The 15,509-nt window shown below is 38.7% G+C and overlaps 2 protein-coding genes across 2 annotated transcripts; one reads left to right on the forward strand and one right to left on the reverse strand.

Annotated features, from left to right (window-relative positions):
• The first annotated feature begins 416 nt into the window (after window positions 1-416).
• On the forward strand, window positions 417-2,495 carry LOC148730130 (uncharacterized). The gene has a single exon (XM_088760813.1). The coding sequence runs from the start codon at window positions 426-428 to the stop codon at window positions 2,163-2,165; it is 1,740 nt and encodes a 579-aa protein (XP_088616939.1). The 5' UTR covers window positions 417-425; the 3' UTR covers window positions 2,166-2,495.
• Window positions 2,496-2,790: 295 nt separating this feature from the next.
• LOC148730131 (uncharacterized) lies at window positions 2,791-11,945 on the reverse strand. Its single transcript, XM_088760814.1, has 11 exons — window positions 10,987-11,945; window positions 9,729-9,774; window positions 9,101-9,155; window positions 8,077-8,215; window positions 7,433-7,496; window positions 6,785-6,865; window positions 6,004-6,065; window positions 5,840-5,891; window positions 5,142-5,233; window positions 4,624-4,735; window positions 2,791-3,804 (listed from the first exon to the last, which is right to left on the reverse strand). The coding sequence occupies exons 1-11, from the start codon at window positions 11,463-11,465 to the stop codon at window positions 3,613-3,615; spliced, it is 1,374 nt and encodes a 457-aa protein (XP_088616940.1). The 5' UTR covers window positions 11,466-11,945; the 3' UTR covers window positions 2,791-3,612.
• Between the last annotated feature and the right edge of the window lie 3,564 nt (window positions 11,946-15,509).

Genomic DNA, 15,509 nt, shown 5'->3' on the forward strand with positions numbered 1-15,509 from the left:
GCCCTTCCGGAATGGATGCCGAACTGTACTGTCGAATTCTCTGCTCAAAGAACTTTGCAGCAGAGGGAAAAACACTAAGAGAAGAGATCGCTACTCTGACGAGAAACCTGCTAAAGTTCAATTACCATCCCTCCCTACTTGAAGGCTACACTGCTTGTAGACTGATACCGCTGGACAAAAACCCAGGAGTCAGACCAATTGGAGTGGGAGAGGTCTTGCGCCGCATAATCGGCAAAACCACCTCTGCAATGTTTAAGGAGGAGATAAAGGAGGCAGCTGGCCCACTGCAAGTTTGTGCAGGTCATAGCGCTGGATCAGAAGTAGTCCTACACGCAATGAGTCAGGTTTTTAATGAGGAAGGGACGGACGGAGTTCTATGAATTGACGCGACTAAAGCGTTCAATCAGATGAACAGGGCGGTGGCCATGCATAACATTAGGATCACATGTAAAGAAATCGCCTTATATATCATTAACACGTATAGAAGCTCTTCTAGGCTGTTCATTAATGGCGGAGGCGAGATCCTTTCCCGAGAGGGTACTACCCAAGGTGACCCGCTAGCAATGCCTTGGTATGCAATTAACACCGTTCACACGATCACTAGTCTCAGGTCATCAACTCCCCAAGTCAAGCAAGTCTGGCTGGCGGATGACTCCGCGGGTGGAGGGAGTATAGAGTCACTTTATCAATGGTACAAGAGTTTATGTGAGGAAGGGAGAAAATTTGGCTATATCGTTAATGGTGCTAAAAGCTGGTTAATTGTTAAGACCAGTGATCTGGTAGAGAATGCAAAGAAGGTGTTTGGCAATGAAGTGAACATAACGCTCGAAGGACGACGTCATCTCGGTGCGGTCATCGGATCAAAAGAGTTTAAGGATCAATATTGTCAAGAGAAAGTTGATAAGTGGCTCAGAGAAATGGAGTCCCTCACTGAGATCAGCAGGAGTCAGCCCCATGCTGCCTATGTCGCTTTCACTAAAGAATTTAAATCGAAATTCACTTATTACTTGCGCACCATAGAATCGTTTGAAGAGTACGTGGACCCCATCGAAGAAGTGATTCACACTTCCTTTCTTCCTTCGTTATTCGGGCGAGCGGAACCTCTCCCCGAAGAAGTTGAGGAACTTGTCAATCTATCACCTGCGCAGGGTGGGACTGGGATTCCTGATCTTAAGCGTGAAAGTCCGGAGCAGTTCAAAGCCTCGTGTGATATAACAGCACTACACGTCAATTCTATTGTTACTCAAAGCTCCACCCTTCCAGCACGAGAGTTGATGGAGGAAAGGAAGCGTGAAATCAACGCTCAAAGAAGAGCCGCTGCAAAGTCCCGGATTGACAGGATTGATGAATCGTTGTCTCCTGATCTACACCAATCAGTGCAGCAGACAAAGGACAAGGGAGCCAGCTCTTGGCTAAACGCCACTCCAATCGAAGAACATGCACTGGTTTTAAACAAGCGGGAGTTTAGGGACTCCCTTTGCCTCCGCTACAACCTCCCTCTGCCTAATCTCCCTAGCTACTGTGCATGTGGAGAAATCTTTACTGTCAACCATGCTTTGTCATGCAAGAAGGGAGATTTTGTTGCCCAGAGACACGATACAATCCGAGATCTGCTGACTTTATACATCAGTAAAGTGTGTAGAAATGTGGAGACAAAGCCACCCCTGCAACCGCTCGACAATGAAGTTTTTAACCTAAAGTCAACTGTCACAAGTCGAGAAGCGAGGCTGGACATGAAGGCAGGAGGCTTTTGGACACCAGGAGTAACAGCATTTTTCGACGTACGTGTAACGCATGTTAACTCCAGGTCCAACCAGGGCAAGTCCACAGCTACGATCTTCAAAGAGCAAGAAAACGAGAAGAAGAGGAAATACAACCAGAGAGAGATGGAGGTGGAAATGGGACCTTTTACACCGTTGATGTTTGGTACAAACGGAGGCATGGGACTTGACTGTCAGAACTTTTTGAGAACCCTCACAAATAAGCTTTTGAACAAGAATAATGAACCCTGTGCCAGCGTCATTTCCTGGCTACGAATACAACTTTCATTTGCCATATTAAGAGCTGTACACAGATGCGTAAGAGGTTCTAGAGTTCCGTTTAAATCACGCGAGGTCGCAGAAGACTTCACCCTCGCTGCAGCTGGTCTACATCTGCACTCATAATTTTTAGGTCTTTATTATTTTAATAGTTTTTCCTATCTAGTAAATGCTAAATTTTTTCCTTTCTCGTATATTGTAATCAGTCCTCTATCGTGAACATTAATATTAATTATTTTAAAAATTTGTAAATAACTAGATATATGGTTTAAAATTGTAAATAATTGCTATCATTATTATTAAACGAAGCGGGCCAATTTTTATCATAATTTTTGTAAACACTTTTAGTGATTATAGTGAATAAAGGTTTTGTTATTATTTTAATAAAGTTTTTATTATTATTATTATTATTATTATTATTATTATTATTATTACCTGAAAGGGCAAAGAGAAACTATTATTCACCAATTTTCTAAAGTGGTTCAGTTAGGTTATTTATAATTCCTCAAAAAAAATTAACAACAATACTGAAGTTGTCACCCTAACGCCATGCAAAGGTTTTCGTAAATATCTTTAACGCCTATTCAGAGAGGATTCCTCCCCAAGACTCAACTCCTTTTAATTCACCGCCACGAGGAAAATTCTCTCTCCACCAAACATTTACTCGCCTCCGGTTTCCAATATAATACATTGATAAGTTTAACCTTTAAAAGTGTTCCAAGTAAGATCTATTACGGTCGATGTAGCATTCTTTCATACGTGCGTACGTGCTATGATAAAACAACAAACTACATGTTATAAACTCCTTCCCAGCCTTACCCCGTGTCCGTCGAGAAAATAATTTGGCCAGCTGTCATCAGTCCTTGGTGGGTCTTCAATAAAAAACAATTCTTAGGTGCTCCAGGCCATCTTCGACTGTTAGAAATTACTAATTTACGAGTTTTTAAGGTCTTTCAGGGAAGTGAAGCTGTCAGATCACAAGGAACACCAAGATGTAAATCAACCGAGGGATTCACACGTGTTCTCTCCCCACGACTTAAAACTTAGGAACGAGGTCAAAGTAAATTCACGCAGCAAGGTTCTAGAAGTTGACACTGAATTTCAATAAAGTTTTTGTAGTTTATAGTCTTGCCAACTACGTGCCAGATTTTCATAATAAATATATATTTTATGTTTTGCCTTTGGAAGAAATTCACTACCTACGTATTTTTTTGCGTATCAAAAACTTCAATTCGAAAGGGAAAAAAAAGAAAGCTCTAGTAGAGAATCTAGGGTTCAAACATACTTCCTTAATTCTCTCTCATAATTTTTTGCAGCATGCAGTGGAAGAGGTTATGCTCTGCGTAAATATCAGAAAACATAAAATCAACTCATAGTAAAGTATAAACAGCGTTCTGGGACGTTCTCTATTCTAAGTAACAAGTTCTCATGGAGTTTGACAGAGGAATGTGTGGATGACGGCGCGGGAATCTTCTCTATGTTTGTGTCTTACAGAGGTGTCCTTCGAGAGAGACTTTTGTAGTAGAGTTGAATTCTACAGCAGGCATATATTCATTAAATAACATCATTGTCCTTAAGAGTTCCTCTCAACAAAGACCTCTATGAACGCTAAACAATTACCTTTGTCCATCATATTTACAATTAAGCATACTTCGATACAAAAAAAATAAATTATTCTCTTTATCAATATGTAAAATTCATCTTTCTCTGAGTCTTCCGTCACAAGTCTTCTGTCAGCTCTTGAAAGGTCACTGGCGATAGAAAGCTACAATAGATCAAGAAAGAAAGTTGTTAAAATGATGGCGAAACTGAGGTGTCTGGCCGTAATTCTAGAGTCTTAGTGGCTGATTGCCGGGCGTTACTAGGTATTTGTTCACCATGGTTCCTCATAGAGACCTCGTGATTTGCCTGACATAGCCGTAAGTATAATTTGGTTTTATCACCCTGAGTTCATAATGGAAACTGGCCCCCATAAAACAGATTTCCGCACGGAACTCTAGATTTCCGCACGGAACTCTGGGAGTGAGGTGCACGAGAAATGGAATTTTTGACGTTTGAGTGACATGGGAACGAATTAGTCTGAAATTTCTGTTTCAGAAGTTTGCGTGGTATCGTGAAAGTTTCCGATTATTTAAGTATTTCGCGGGAAAATTAAGTCTATCTTGGTCGGTCAGTCGCATGTTTGACCAATTTATTTTTTTGTGTTTGTTGTAATTTTCGTTTTCGACCTCCCTGTAAAATATCATTACAATCACTGAATTTTTCTGGTGAAAAGTAGTGTAACGAGGTTAGTTTACCCTTTCCTTGGGGCATTGTGCTGCTGCGTTGGATGAGGAATACGTTTCCACATATTTTTTGGCCAAATCTAAAAAGTGGGTTTTTAGTGGTTTTTCGTATCTGGCGTAGCAAAGGTTCTTTTCGTAGAACCCTTAGTTTCACTGAACACAAGTTGAGATTGTGTCAGGATGTGTATATTGCAAGACTGACTGACTCATTCTAAATAACCTTTTCACATTGAATGTCTCACGTGACTGTTGTAAGAATGTGGTACTTTTCATGCACCTCACCAAACTTATCAACTTACCCTCTCAAATGTCACATGATCAGGAGGTAAATAACACTCCAAATGGTGGTAATGCTTCTGCCTGTACTGACGATATCCACGATCGGTGAACGAAACAACCCACCTTAGATACCTGTGATTAAAACACATAGGGCCAGTTATTTACACGAGGTCGAACCCAAACCGCGGTCTTACGCAAGCAGTGGGCCATAAGTATTCTCTGTAAGAGGATGTTTTCATTAAATAAATGTCCTTCCACTGTTAGCTTACGGCTTTCGGGCGTGAAAGGATCTCAATAGGGTAAACTACTAGCCGTTAAATGGCCTAAAACGTGAGCCGTCTGGTGTACAAATTGACAAGTTTTAATCGTTAGGGAAAAGAAAAGTTAACCGTAAAAACAATTTCTGGTGACAGCCGTAAATTTGCGAAAATTTTAACCATTAGCCATAAAAGCCACCATTGAGACCCTCGTGCAATGGACCAGGCGGGTGGGGGAGGGGAAGGGGGGCTGGTACGTATTCTTAGGAACAACAAATTACCTGTTTGGAATGAGGCTGCCGCAAGTTCTGCATTGTGCTCGACCACTACGCGCATGCTCGACACCGTAAGAATAATCAAAGTAGTCAGACTCCTTGAACAAAGAAGTGAAAAACAATTAAATCATCCATATTCTGATTTTCAAAATAAAAATATGATCGTGTAGTCTGATGGTCATGCAAATGACTATTGTTGGTAGCGGAAGTCAACATCAAAGCCATTCAACGCTCACTGCGACTTACGCTCAGATCGTGGAAACGTCAGTCATTACCAACTACAACAGTCTTTATCTGGACTTCTCCCCCCGGGATGATCAGACCACACGATCACACAATTTCCTGGCAAAATACGCGTAACTAATCATATTTTCACTTCAGAAAACGCACACTACCCTAAATCAACAACTATGCAGCAAGTTATTTTTTCAGTGTGACAAAAGAAAGAACTTAGCGTACAAAAACACTTTCTGTCTCTTCTAAACAGCAAGCAGCCTACGTAACAATTCTAGTAACGTTTAGCTCTAAATACCCTTGCTGAGATATTTCGGCCCTTTCTCCAGATCCAGTCACAGTCCCTCTCGGTCTAACGACTTGTACAGAGTGGGGCTGAGAGGAGATATGAAGGATGGACTTTGACAGTTGTGTAAGATTACCAAATAGTCCAAATACAGGATGACAAAAACAACTTGAATCAACAGTACCTCTTCTGAATAATTCTCACTGTCACTACCTTCTTGATCAGATTCACTATCACTAAATTGAAAAAAAAATCAAAGCAAATTTTAAATGAAGAAATTTATGATCTATCTTACGTTTAGACAAAAAGTTGCCTTTACGAAAAAAACACAACTGAACCAGCCCTGACCTGGTTGATGAAGCAGGCACAACTTTCTTTGGAGTTTTCTTTTTTGCTTCTTTGCTCATCTCCTATAAAGGAAAGTGAAATAAGATTAAAAAGTACTACTGGTTAATTTTTTCCTTTGATTTTCTTGCCAAGATCTTTGAAGATCTTTTATTTTCTTGCTAATATCTCCAAGGATCTTTCACTTTCTTGCCAAAATCTTTAAGAATCTTCTGTTTTCTTGTAAAGATCTTCAAGGATCTTCTATTTTCATGTCAACATCTTTAAAGCATCTTTGAAATTCTTGACAAGACTTCTTGGAGATCTTTGAAGATCCATAGAAGAACCTCAAAGATCTTGACAAGAAAATGAAAGATCCTTGAAGATCTTGGCAAGAAAATGCAAGATCCTTGAAGATCTTGGCAAGAAATTGCCAGATCTTTGAAGATTTTGGCAAGAAAATGCAAGATCCTTGAGGATCTTTAAACAAGCATTGTGAAGATCCTCAAAGAATTCTCAGGGATATTCATGAAGAAACACAAGAGAACCTCAAAGGTCCTCATGAAGATTTTTACTGATCCTTAAATATCCTCTAAAGATTTTCACCAGGGACCCACCATTGTTCTATTCCACTAAGGTGAATAATTGTTTACAAGTGTATTTGCTTTACTTTTGTTTGAAAGAGAAGAAAAATGCTACAAGAAAGACATGTTTCATTTGACCAGAATTTGTCAGAGATCAAATACAAAACTTAACCTGGACAGCAAAAGTTGAAGATTTTTGTTTCAAATAACGTACTGCTTACCTGAATTTTTAGATGCCTCTCTCCCAGTTCCTCTGGAGAAAGAACTTCTTCTGCTACTTTGTTTATTGTATTGTCTAGCACCTGGAGGGTGAAACAGAAAGCTCAACAATTACCCATTGTCATAACAACTAAACTCTTGTTTCTGGTCAGCAAAGTAGTGGAAAGGTCACAGAAATAGAAAAAAAAAACTGTTTGTATACATGTGAATAAGAATTATGTGCAGCTCAGCATATTGAACTCACATAGAATCCCTAAGACCATGCACAAACAAAGTAGTCTTGACAGATGAGCATAAAGATCAGAAACAGTATTTTAAAAACTGCACCCCTATTCTGGGATGTCACACTTTGTCAAAACATTAAGGCTGACCGTGAGAATGTCTAATAGGATACAAGTACAATTCACTTAGACTTACACTTAATGAGAATGTCTTATAGGATACAAGTACAATTCACTTAGACTTTCACTAGTTGGGCAAGCAAAACTGTTGAGAGAAAAAAAGGCCTGACTGACTTATGATAGACTACAAGGTTCTCCTTCCAAATTGTCATGTATTACCTGACAAAAAAATAAAAAGAGAGAGAAGTTGGTGTTCCATCAAAAATAACCTTAGGGGTCTAATCTACACCTCTTTAACTGTTACCTCACCTTCACTGGTACAGCAGACTTGAGTTGAGCCTTTGCTCTACAGTTTGGACAGTCTTTTGAATGACTAACAAGAAACAGGAAAAATAACTTCAACACTTTATGGTCCTTAAACAAAATTCTAAAATGTGATTGGTTAGCACCTCAATTAAAGCACTGAACTGGACAGTTCTCACATCATGCCTTTGCAACTGAAGAGAACACAAAAACTGTGCCTTGGTTCTTTTCCTCACAGAAAACAAGTAAACAATTAAGTTTTTATGAATGACTCTGTTTAGCCTATGATTATTTTTATACTTCTGAATAAAAAATTTCTACTCTTACCATGCAGCGAGTGATAAAATAATGTATTGTAAAATAATTTGACATGACTTAACTGTAAATGGATTTACCTTAACCCTAACATCAGTGCATATTCTCCATAGATACTGTTCTCAATACATTACCTAAGGTGCTGATAAGGAGAATTTGTTCAACATTGAAGAGCTTATATCTTTTGTTTGGGATCATTTTCCTAATTCTTCTGACATTTATGTGTGATACAGGGATGATATTGTATGGAGAAAATAGATGTTAGTCACTTTTGAGGATAAAGGGTTGAGATGAATTTTGAACTGAAACCAAAAATGTTCTGTAACATGTCTTACCAAAGCCAGTCCCTGATACAACCAAAACAGAACGTGTGTGAGCAAGGCAAAGTGTGTGCCAATACCATGAGTTCACAACAGATACAGCAAAGTAACTCCTCATTTAAAGCTTTCAGGCACTTCTTTGATCTGCTGTCATCTACCAGTTAAAAGGGAAATTTAACATGAGCCCTGTTAATGCCATAAACAATTCTCCCTGTGTGTTATTTAAGAGGAATACTTGGAAATTTGGATGGAGAATATAGCATTCTATCAGAACTGAGGGGAGAATTTAACACGAGCCCTGGCTAAACAACTACTAATATATATATCTTATAATCAAGCATGAGGGCCATACTGGGAGAATATTGGCCCGAGGTCTTGACAGTACCGACCGAGCACAGCGAGGTCCGTACAAAAAAGACAGAGGGCCGATATTCTTCCAGTACGGTCCCAAGCAAGCTTGGTTAATAAGAGATTTATTATACAACTGAAGTTCAGAGGGACACAAGTGCAGTATCATTCGGGATCATTCAGGACAGTGCCCGGTCCAATACTGAGAGAATATTGACCGGCAATAGAGCATTTTAATTGGCTGATTTTAGTTATTGGCCCTCTGACTGCCCGAGTCGTGTAATAAGATGCCATAACCATTTCTCCCTGTGTTCAATTTGAGAAACACTGAGGTATCAATTTTAATGGAGAATATAGCTTTCTATCAGAACTGAGAGGAGAATGACTGAGTACTGTTCAGAGTTAACAGGGAAGTGTGATGAAATGCTGGGGGATAACTTTGCACTGGACTAGCATCCCATCCAGGGGGGAGTAGTGATACTCCTAGTTGCGTCATGCTAAGGAAACCAGGATAATCTCCCACTGAGTGGGCCACTTGGCTCCAGTACAGACTTAATCTACCTTTTTTTACCATAAATGACACTAAGGGCTTTTTTCCACATATTCCTTCAATATACAGAATGCCTTCTGAGGAGAGTTGCATCATACATCATGAAGTTGTGTTTAATTCACCTCTTGGAGTTCAATGTACCTTTGTCCATTTTAACTTCTTCCAGTGAATCAACCTTTTGATCACCTTCCAAAACCTGAAAAATATATTAATGATCATGATAGTCACCAAAAACACTGTGCAGTATAAATAGATACCTTAAAGAATAAATAATTTCAATTAATAAATGTACAATTTATCTCTTTTAAAGGAGATTAGAATGCTCCTCAAACCACATATCTCTACTATTAAGGTTTCAAATGTGCTTCCAAAAAAAAGCAAAAACAGCTGTTTCCCTTACTGTTAAGACGGATTGCCAAATGATGACAAAAATAGTATCCAGACTTACTGAACAACACATTACTGTCGTGAACAACACTTAACTAGCATCTATAATGATAGCATTTAAACAACACTGAGAGAAAATTTACAGAAGGCTAGATTAGTCTTCCTATTTCAATATGGCGACAGGTAGCATCATAATTTCAAATGTCTTAAATTTCGATATTGAGATAGTAGAATCTACTTTTCTGGAGTATAAAACTGAACTTCCTCCTTATGATTTGCAAATTATTAAATATCTGCTATAAATTAAAAATTAACATTTCACAGTATCATTATTTTGTTTTTAAAACTGATGCCTTTTAATTATAAAAAGTCAAGAATTGACCTGCTTGCCTTCCATGCTGCCTTTTGCCTTCTTTTCATGAGAAGAACTGAAAATCATCAAAACACCACTCAACCTTTTACATGTTTCACACCTATGTATACATAACCACTGTAAGTAGTGCAGTCAATTATGCGATTCAAGGAAATTCCATCTCGTCACTCGTGAATTATACGTTCAATTGCACTTGAAACCCAATATAACTGATTAACAGGTAATAGTTAAGAGTGTTTACGTAACTTCCATTGTCACGCAAGGAACATTAGATAATCAGATCAAATTAGCCTTTTCCATAACCACATCCGATCAGAACGAACGGAGCAAAGGATAAAAGACTTAAAGAATAAGAGTTAAGATTGGAGAAAGAGGTATGATTTGTAGTTTATTGTGCATGCTTGTCGATTTAGTTAGATTTGGGTTAGATATTATTGCTGGTATCACTAGTGATTCGAAATATTTAGTAATTTTCTAGCATTGTGATACACCCCCTGTTTCATATCATTACTGTAGTAATAATCCTTTCTTTATAATCATCTTTTCAGTTTTTAGCTGAATCAAGCACGTGATTGATAGATAGAAAGACGGGCTTGGTTCCTAGTAATATTCTTATCCAACCCTATCGCGTTCAGAGCACCAATGGAGTGTAAGACTATGTTAGAAGACCTCCATCCATTAAACCCAATATGGCGTCAGTTTTTTTTAGTGCAATTTGATGTAGAATTCCCTAGAAAAGTAATAAATTTCTCATAAAATTGCTTGAAATTCTTGAAAATTCAACAGGTGGGAGAATACTCCTCAGGTTTGGAACTTTATTTCACCTGTCATGCTCAACATAAAAGAGAAAACACAGTATAGCTACTTTCTCTAAGAAGTCTGCTCCATTGCAATTCAGTCCCTTTCCCCTCCCCCCTCAGTAGTTCATCAACTTCCCCTGACAGCTTTGTCTGTTAGCCATTCACACTCTTGGGTGGGGAGAGGAACTGTGAGAGCACAATGTGTCATGTCCTCGAACATAACAAAATTGCCTCTCTGTGGGCAACTTGTAAACAGATACCCTTCTACTACAGTACATGAATTCTTCTCCCCTTATTTCCATAAGACTTCTTATAATACTTCATTATTCCAGCATATTTCAAGGATCTAAAACCAGAAAGCCCCACCTTTAAACTGTTTCACCTCTCTTTCTAGTCCGCACTCCTTCCCTTGGGTCCAGTAGCCCTGCTAACACTTTTCAAAGTACCCCTACCTCTCTGTTATGTACCCATATCTCTGTAGTTCACTTGGTGATACAGGCTTTTTCCGTTTGCTTCGCCTTCGCACACTCCCATCGCTAGTTCCTTCTCCAAAGGAGCCCACTTCTTCAGAATCATTTTGGCAGACCTCACTAAAAACATAAACAAGTTCCGAATCGTACGCTGACAAACTCTGTCCTTCTTTCGTTTTAGCTCCTGCACCTCCAAAAACAACTACATCACCATCGCAAAGGACAGCAGAACTACGCTTTGTTTTGTTTACTAGCAGCCCGTTCAGTCCTTGACAATTAATCCTGAACCTTCCATCGTTGAAATGAATTTCAGCGTGAACACGACTAATCATTAAAGGACACATGGCACTGTCCATAACAACATCCGAGTGTTCACTACTGCGTCCGAGACGAGCGACAGTCGGTTTTAGCAAAATTTTTTTCGGTTGCAGAGATGGATCATAGGATTTCCCTTCGACTTTCTGCAAACAAAGCATTTTTCTACTCTGATTTCAGCATGCAAAAGCCTCTAATAACAGTTCAAGATTCTTGCAGTGTTCTTGGAGAACTGCAAGGGGCGATTTTGATAAACAGACAACTACGACTCGAATGTCGGAAATCAATCGGGCAAGATCGGACAAGCTCGAATAAAAATTCTCGCCGGTAAAATCTGGAACGATAATGGGAAATGGGGAATGAGGAATGGAAATGAAAGTGATGTTTTGCCTTTACGCGGACCTCACTCGCACTCACATTCCTCGCCGGATCGAAACACGAGAGCCACGCCGATCAGCATACTAAGTTTTGAGCTGGTAATGAAATTTAGATGCTTCGGAATCCAGATAGTCTCCCTCGCAGCCGTTTCTTTGGATGTCACGCAACGCTCCCCCAAAAGAACGGTTGCTGACATCCGAACTACATTCCTTTCTCATTGTCCTTGCGGTTTGTTCGCGGTCTATTGAACAGACCAATCACATACCAGAAAATCTGAATAACGTAAGGTTTCACGCGAAAATGTGGATGTGGCAGATGATCTAGCTATCATGTCGGGAGAAACACTGAAGAAATTTGTCAACGAGAGCTCAAAATGTTTCACATGTTCATCGTTGTGCCCTGGTAAAGATAGAGTATATATTTTTGGAAAAACTTCTCACAATTTCGTTGAAATTATAGAATCTACGCTTAACATAGACGTCAACTGCTACGCCAACGACACGAACGCTAGATTGTTTGAGCGATTGTTAAAGTTTCAGCGAGCAACTGAGAAAGTAGAAGCTAAAAGCTGAACTGAAACTCTTTATTCGCACTACTTCAAGAGGTTACTACAGATTATAAAAGTCAGAATATATAAGAAACAGTAAATTACATCAATAATCAAAATGAAATACAAGACGCATTTCAATCGAGGCCAAGGGCTAAACGCTTGCTTCGACCTACAGATGGAGATCAGGAGGAAAAAAGCGCGTGCTTGCCGTCAACAAACCGAGCGAAGGCTCTGAGAACACTAAAATTTAGGTCGACCAACGTCTCCTACACTACTTGTACTTCTTCATTTGCCAGTCCGCTGCTAGCTGGAGTGAACCCGATTAGTTATGTTTCAGTTGCATGCAGAAATGGCACTCTGGCGGCCGAAGAAACGCTAACAAGAAGAACCAAGGCAAAGAGGAAGCCGTTCATCTTTTGTATAGAATAACTGTACCACTACAAGATCAAACGTGCAGTATTTTCTTACCAAAGTCGAGGTGAAGACTGAGCAGGCCTTTTTTGTTTGACTTTTAGAAATTTTTTGACAAAAACGTTTGCATGAAAAGTAAAGTATTTGATTATGGTCGTGCTTATGTTATAGTTTTGCAGATAACAACTAATCAACAATCATTTATTCTGTGCACAGCCCGCCATTTTTATTGATAAGTGCGTTTATTATCGATTTATAGTTGTGTTAGCCGTGTAAGAACAATGCGCATTTTTAAAGGTATAGAAGTTGAATCAATTGGGCTTCTGTTCTGGTTTAGTAGACTGTAACCAATCCACTATTTTCTGTTATTTGTACAGTTCAGCGTGCAAAGTCCGTTATTTTTATTATCGATCAATTTGTCCAACCAGCCTTGTTTATTGCTCATGTGTTCTTCTGCGTCTGTTTAATCCAGCTTTATAAGCCTTTTTGAAGATATGATACATTTTATTCACCTAGCTTTAGGTAAACTTAGCCCATTTAGAAAAAGGAAAAATTCTTCTGTAATTTTGATTCACCCAGATATTTCGCGCCCTACAACATGCTTGAGTGATCATTTACAAAGCCTTTGTAATGTAAAGGACATCTTAAATAGGCAAGAAAGTTAATTGAAATTATTGGACAGGTGCTTTTGTTCTGGTTTAGCAGACTACAACTAATACACAACTACAGGAGCCACCACCCTGGCTCGATTTTTTAACATTATTAGATCTGTCTTTGTCTTGCTCCGGCTGTGTCCATAAATTATTTAGATCCTACCGTGTGACTGCAACTGCTCAGCCATGAAAGGTCTGTTACGAGCATTAAGATAGTATCGTTCCCAACACCTTTCATGCTACAGTTACAAGGAGGGACCTGGGTACAAGATCAACACTACCCAAACATACTCACGTACGATACCTGCAGAACTGAAATGTCCTACCACTAAATCCCACTTGGTGGACCGAGTCCCCACTTTGGGATTTGAACTCTTTCTGATATAAATTTCTCTTTTGTTTCAATAATTTGGAATAGTTGGCAATCACGTGAGTGAAAACGATCTATTATCTGATAATTGCTTAATGTTTTAAAAATAGAGGCATTGTAATGGACATCACGAGATGAACACGCCTCGCTGACTTGGATAACGTTAGGTTAATCTTCGCGTTTCTGCCGAAGATTGCGGAACTTGACAACTTTTCTTCTGTTTACTGAGAATTTGGAAGCTCGATTCGTCAGGGTCCTAAACTTCTAAAGCGGTAGGTTCCATTAATTTTTATAAGGTCTCAAAAAAAAACGAAAGAACGCTAGGACGATTTTGGAAAAATATTTTCCATTGTTTAAAAGTGGTCCTTTATGTTTGTCTGTTCAAACTTCGAATATTAAAACTGACAAATTAATCCTTTCAAAAAATCCCATATCTCGTTCTTTGTCAATTTAAAGGACAAAAGCTGATTTTTTCTCAAAAATAGACTGGAGAAAAGTAGAATTCGAGTTGTTTCGCTTTTAATCAAATATGCTAACTGTTCTCTCGTTGCAACTGACTTGCAAATATATAGAAGATTCCATTTTTCGATGCAGTCGAAAAACTATGTATTGCTTCCTCAACACGGTAGAACCCCACTATCGTTAACTCGAACAGGATCCGACTTCCCTTGGATTTGAAGTCGGTTAACGCAACAAATTTTACTTTTCCTTAGCTCAAATTTACCCTGATAACGTCGTTCGATAAACGTCAAAGTGTCAGATCATAGCTGATTGACACGTCCCATCCTGTAATCGCGATTTTTATGAAAGTAGTAACTTGTATGTGGACGGGACACACCTTGATGAACTATCTAGCTTGAACGTTCCTATTCAACAAACTTAATGTACGAAAATTGAGCACGATCGAATCGTAGTTTCAAATTCATGATTCTTCATAAATTATGAAAAGAATGATTGGAATTTCAACACGAGTAAAGATAACTCGGACCTCCTCTAGCTTGAACCGTTTTTTCGTTTCTTTTGGGAGCTCGAATTACCACAGCTCTACTGCAGAGTGGTAACTGGAACAGTAGATAGACATATGTGTATGAAATCACGCGGTTATTTAATTGATTCATCATTACTGATTTAAGTTACATGCTATGCTGATTAGAGCAAAGAAATTGTAAACAAGATCTCACCAGTGCAAATTTATAAAAAGAAATATCAAATTACCGCCTGATACATAATTATCAAATATGATAAATCGGATTCAAAAATGATTCATGTAGTTTGAGGCCGACTATTATAACTGTTGGTTCTCAAAACATTCTTCACAGATTATCCATCGCTGATTATGGCCTTGATAGGGTCAGTGATGCAGAAATCGAAGAAAGGAACATTGAACCACTGTGTTATATGTGACGAGTTAAATTGCTCTTACAAACTTTTCTTCTCTTTAAGCGTTTTTAGAAAATTCAATTGTCATCTTAGTAAATTACTCTATAACTTGACAATTTACAACATATGCTTTCTGATTTATATTTGCCTTTTTCAATTGTGGGTCTCACAGAGATTATAAGCTTAAAGTTGACCAAAGTTTCTTATCCAATATTGAAATACCAGGATATTCATTTTGCTTTCAGTTACCCAGTCTTTCAAATGCTGGAGGAGTTGGCTTATTTTAAGAAGGATCAATTATTCACAACCAGACCTGATCTTACATTTTCAACTAATGATTTTGAGACACTTTGGGTAGAAATGCAAAATGCATCTCCATGTAACATGCTAATGTGGTGTGATTTACCGGCATCCACATGGTAACATGCAAAACTTTATGGATTTTCTTAACTCTACTATTGAA

Source organism: Stylophora pistillata, chromosome 5 (assembly GCF_964205215.1).
Source record: "Stylophora pistillata chromosome 5, jaStyPist1.2, whole genome shotgun sequence".
Lineage (NCBI taxonomy): Eukaryota > Metazoa > Cnidaria > Anthozoa > Scleractinia > Pocilloporidae > Stylophora > Stylophora pistillata.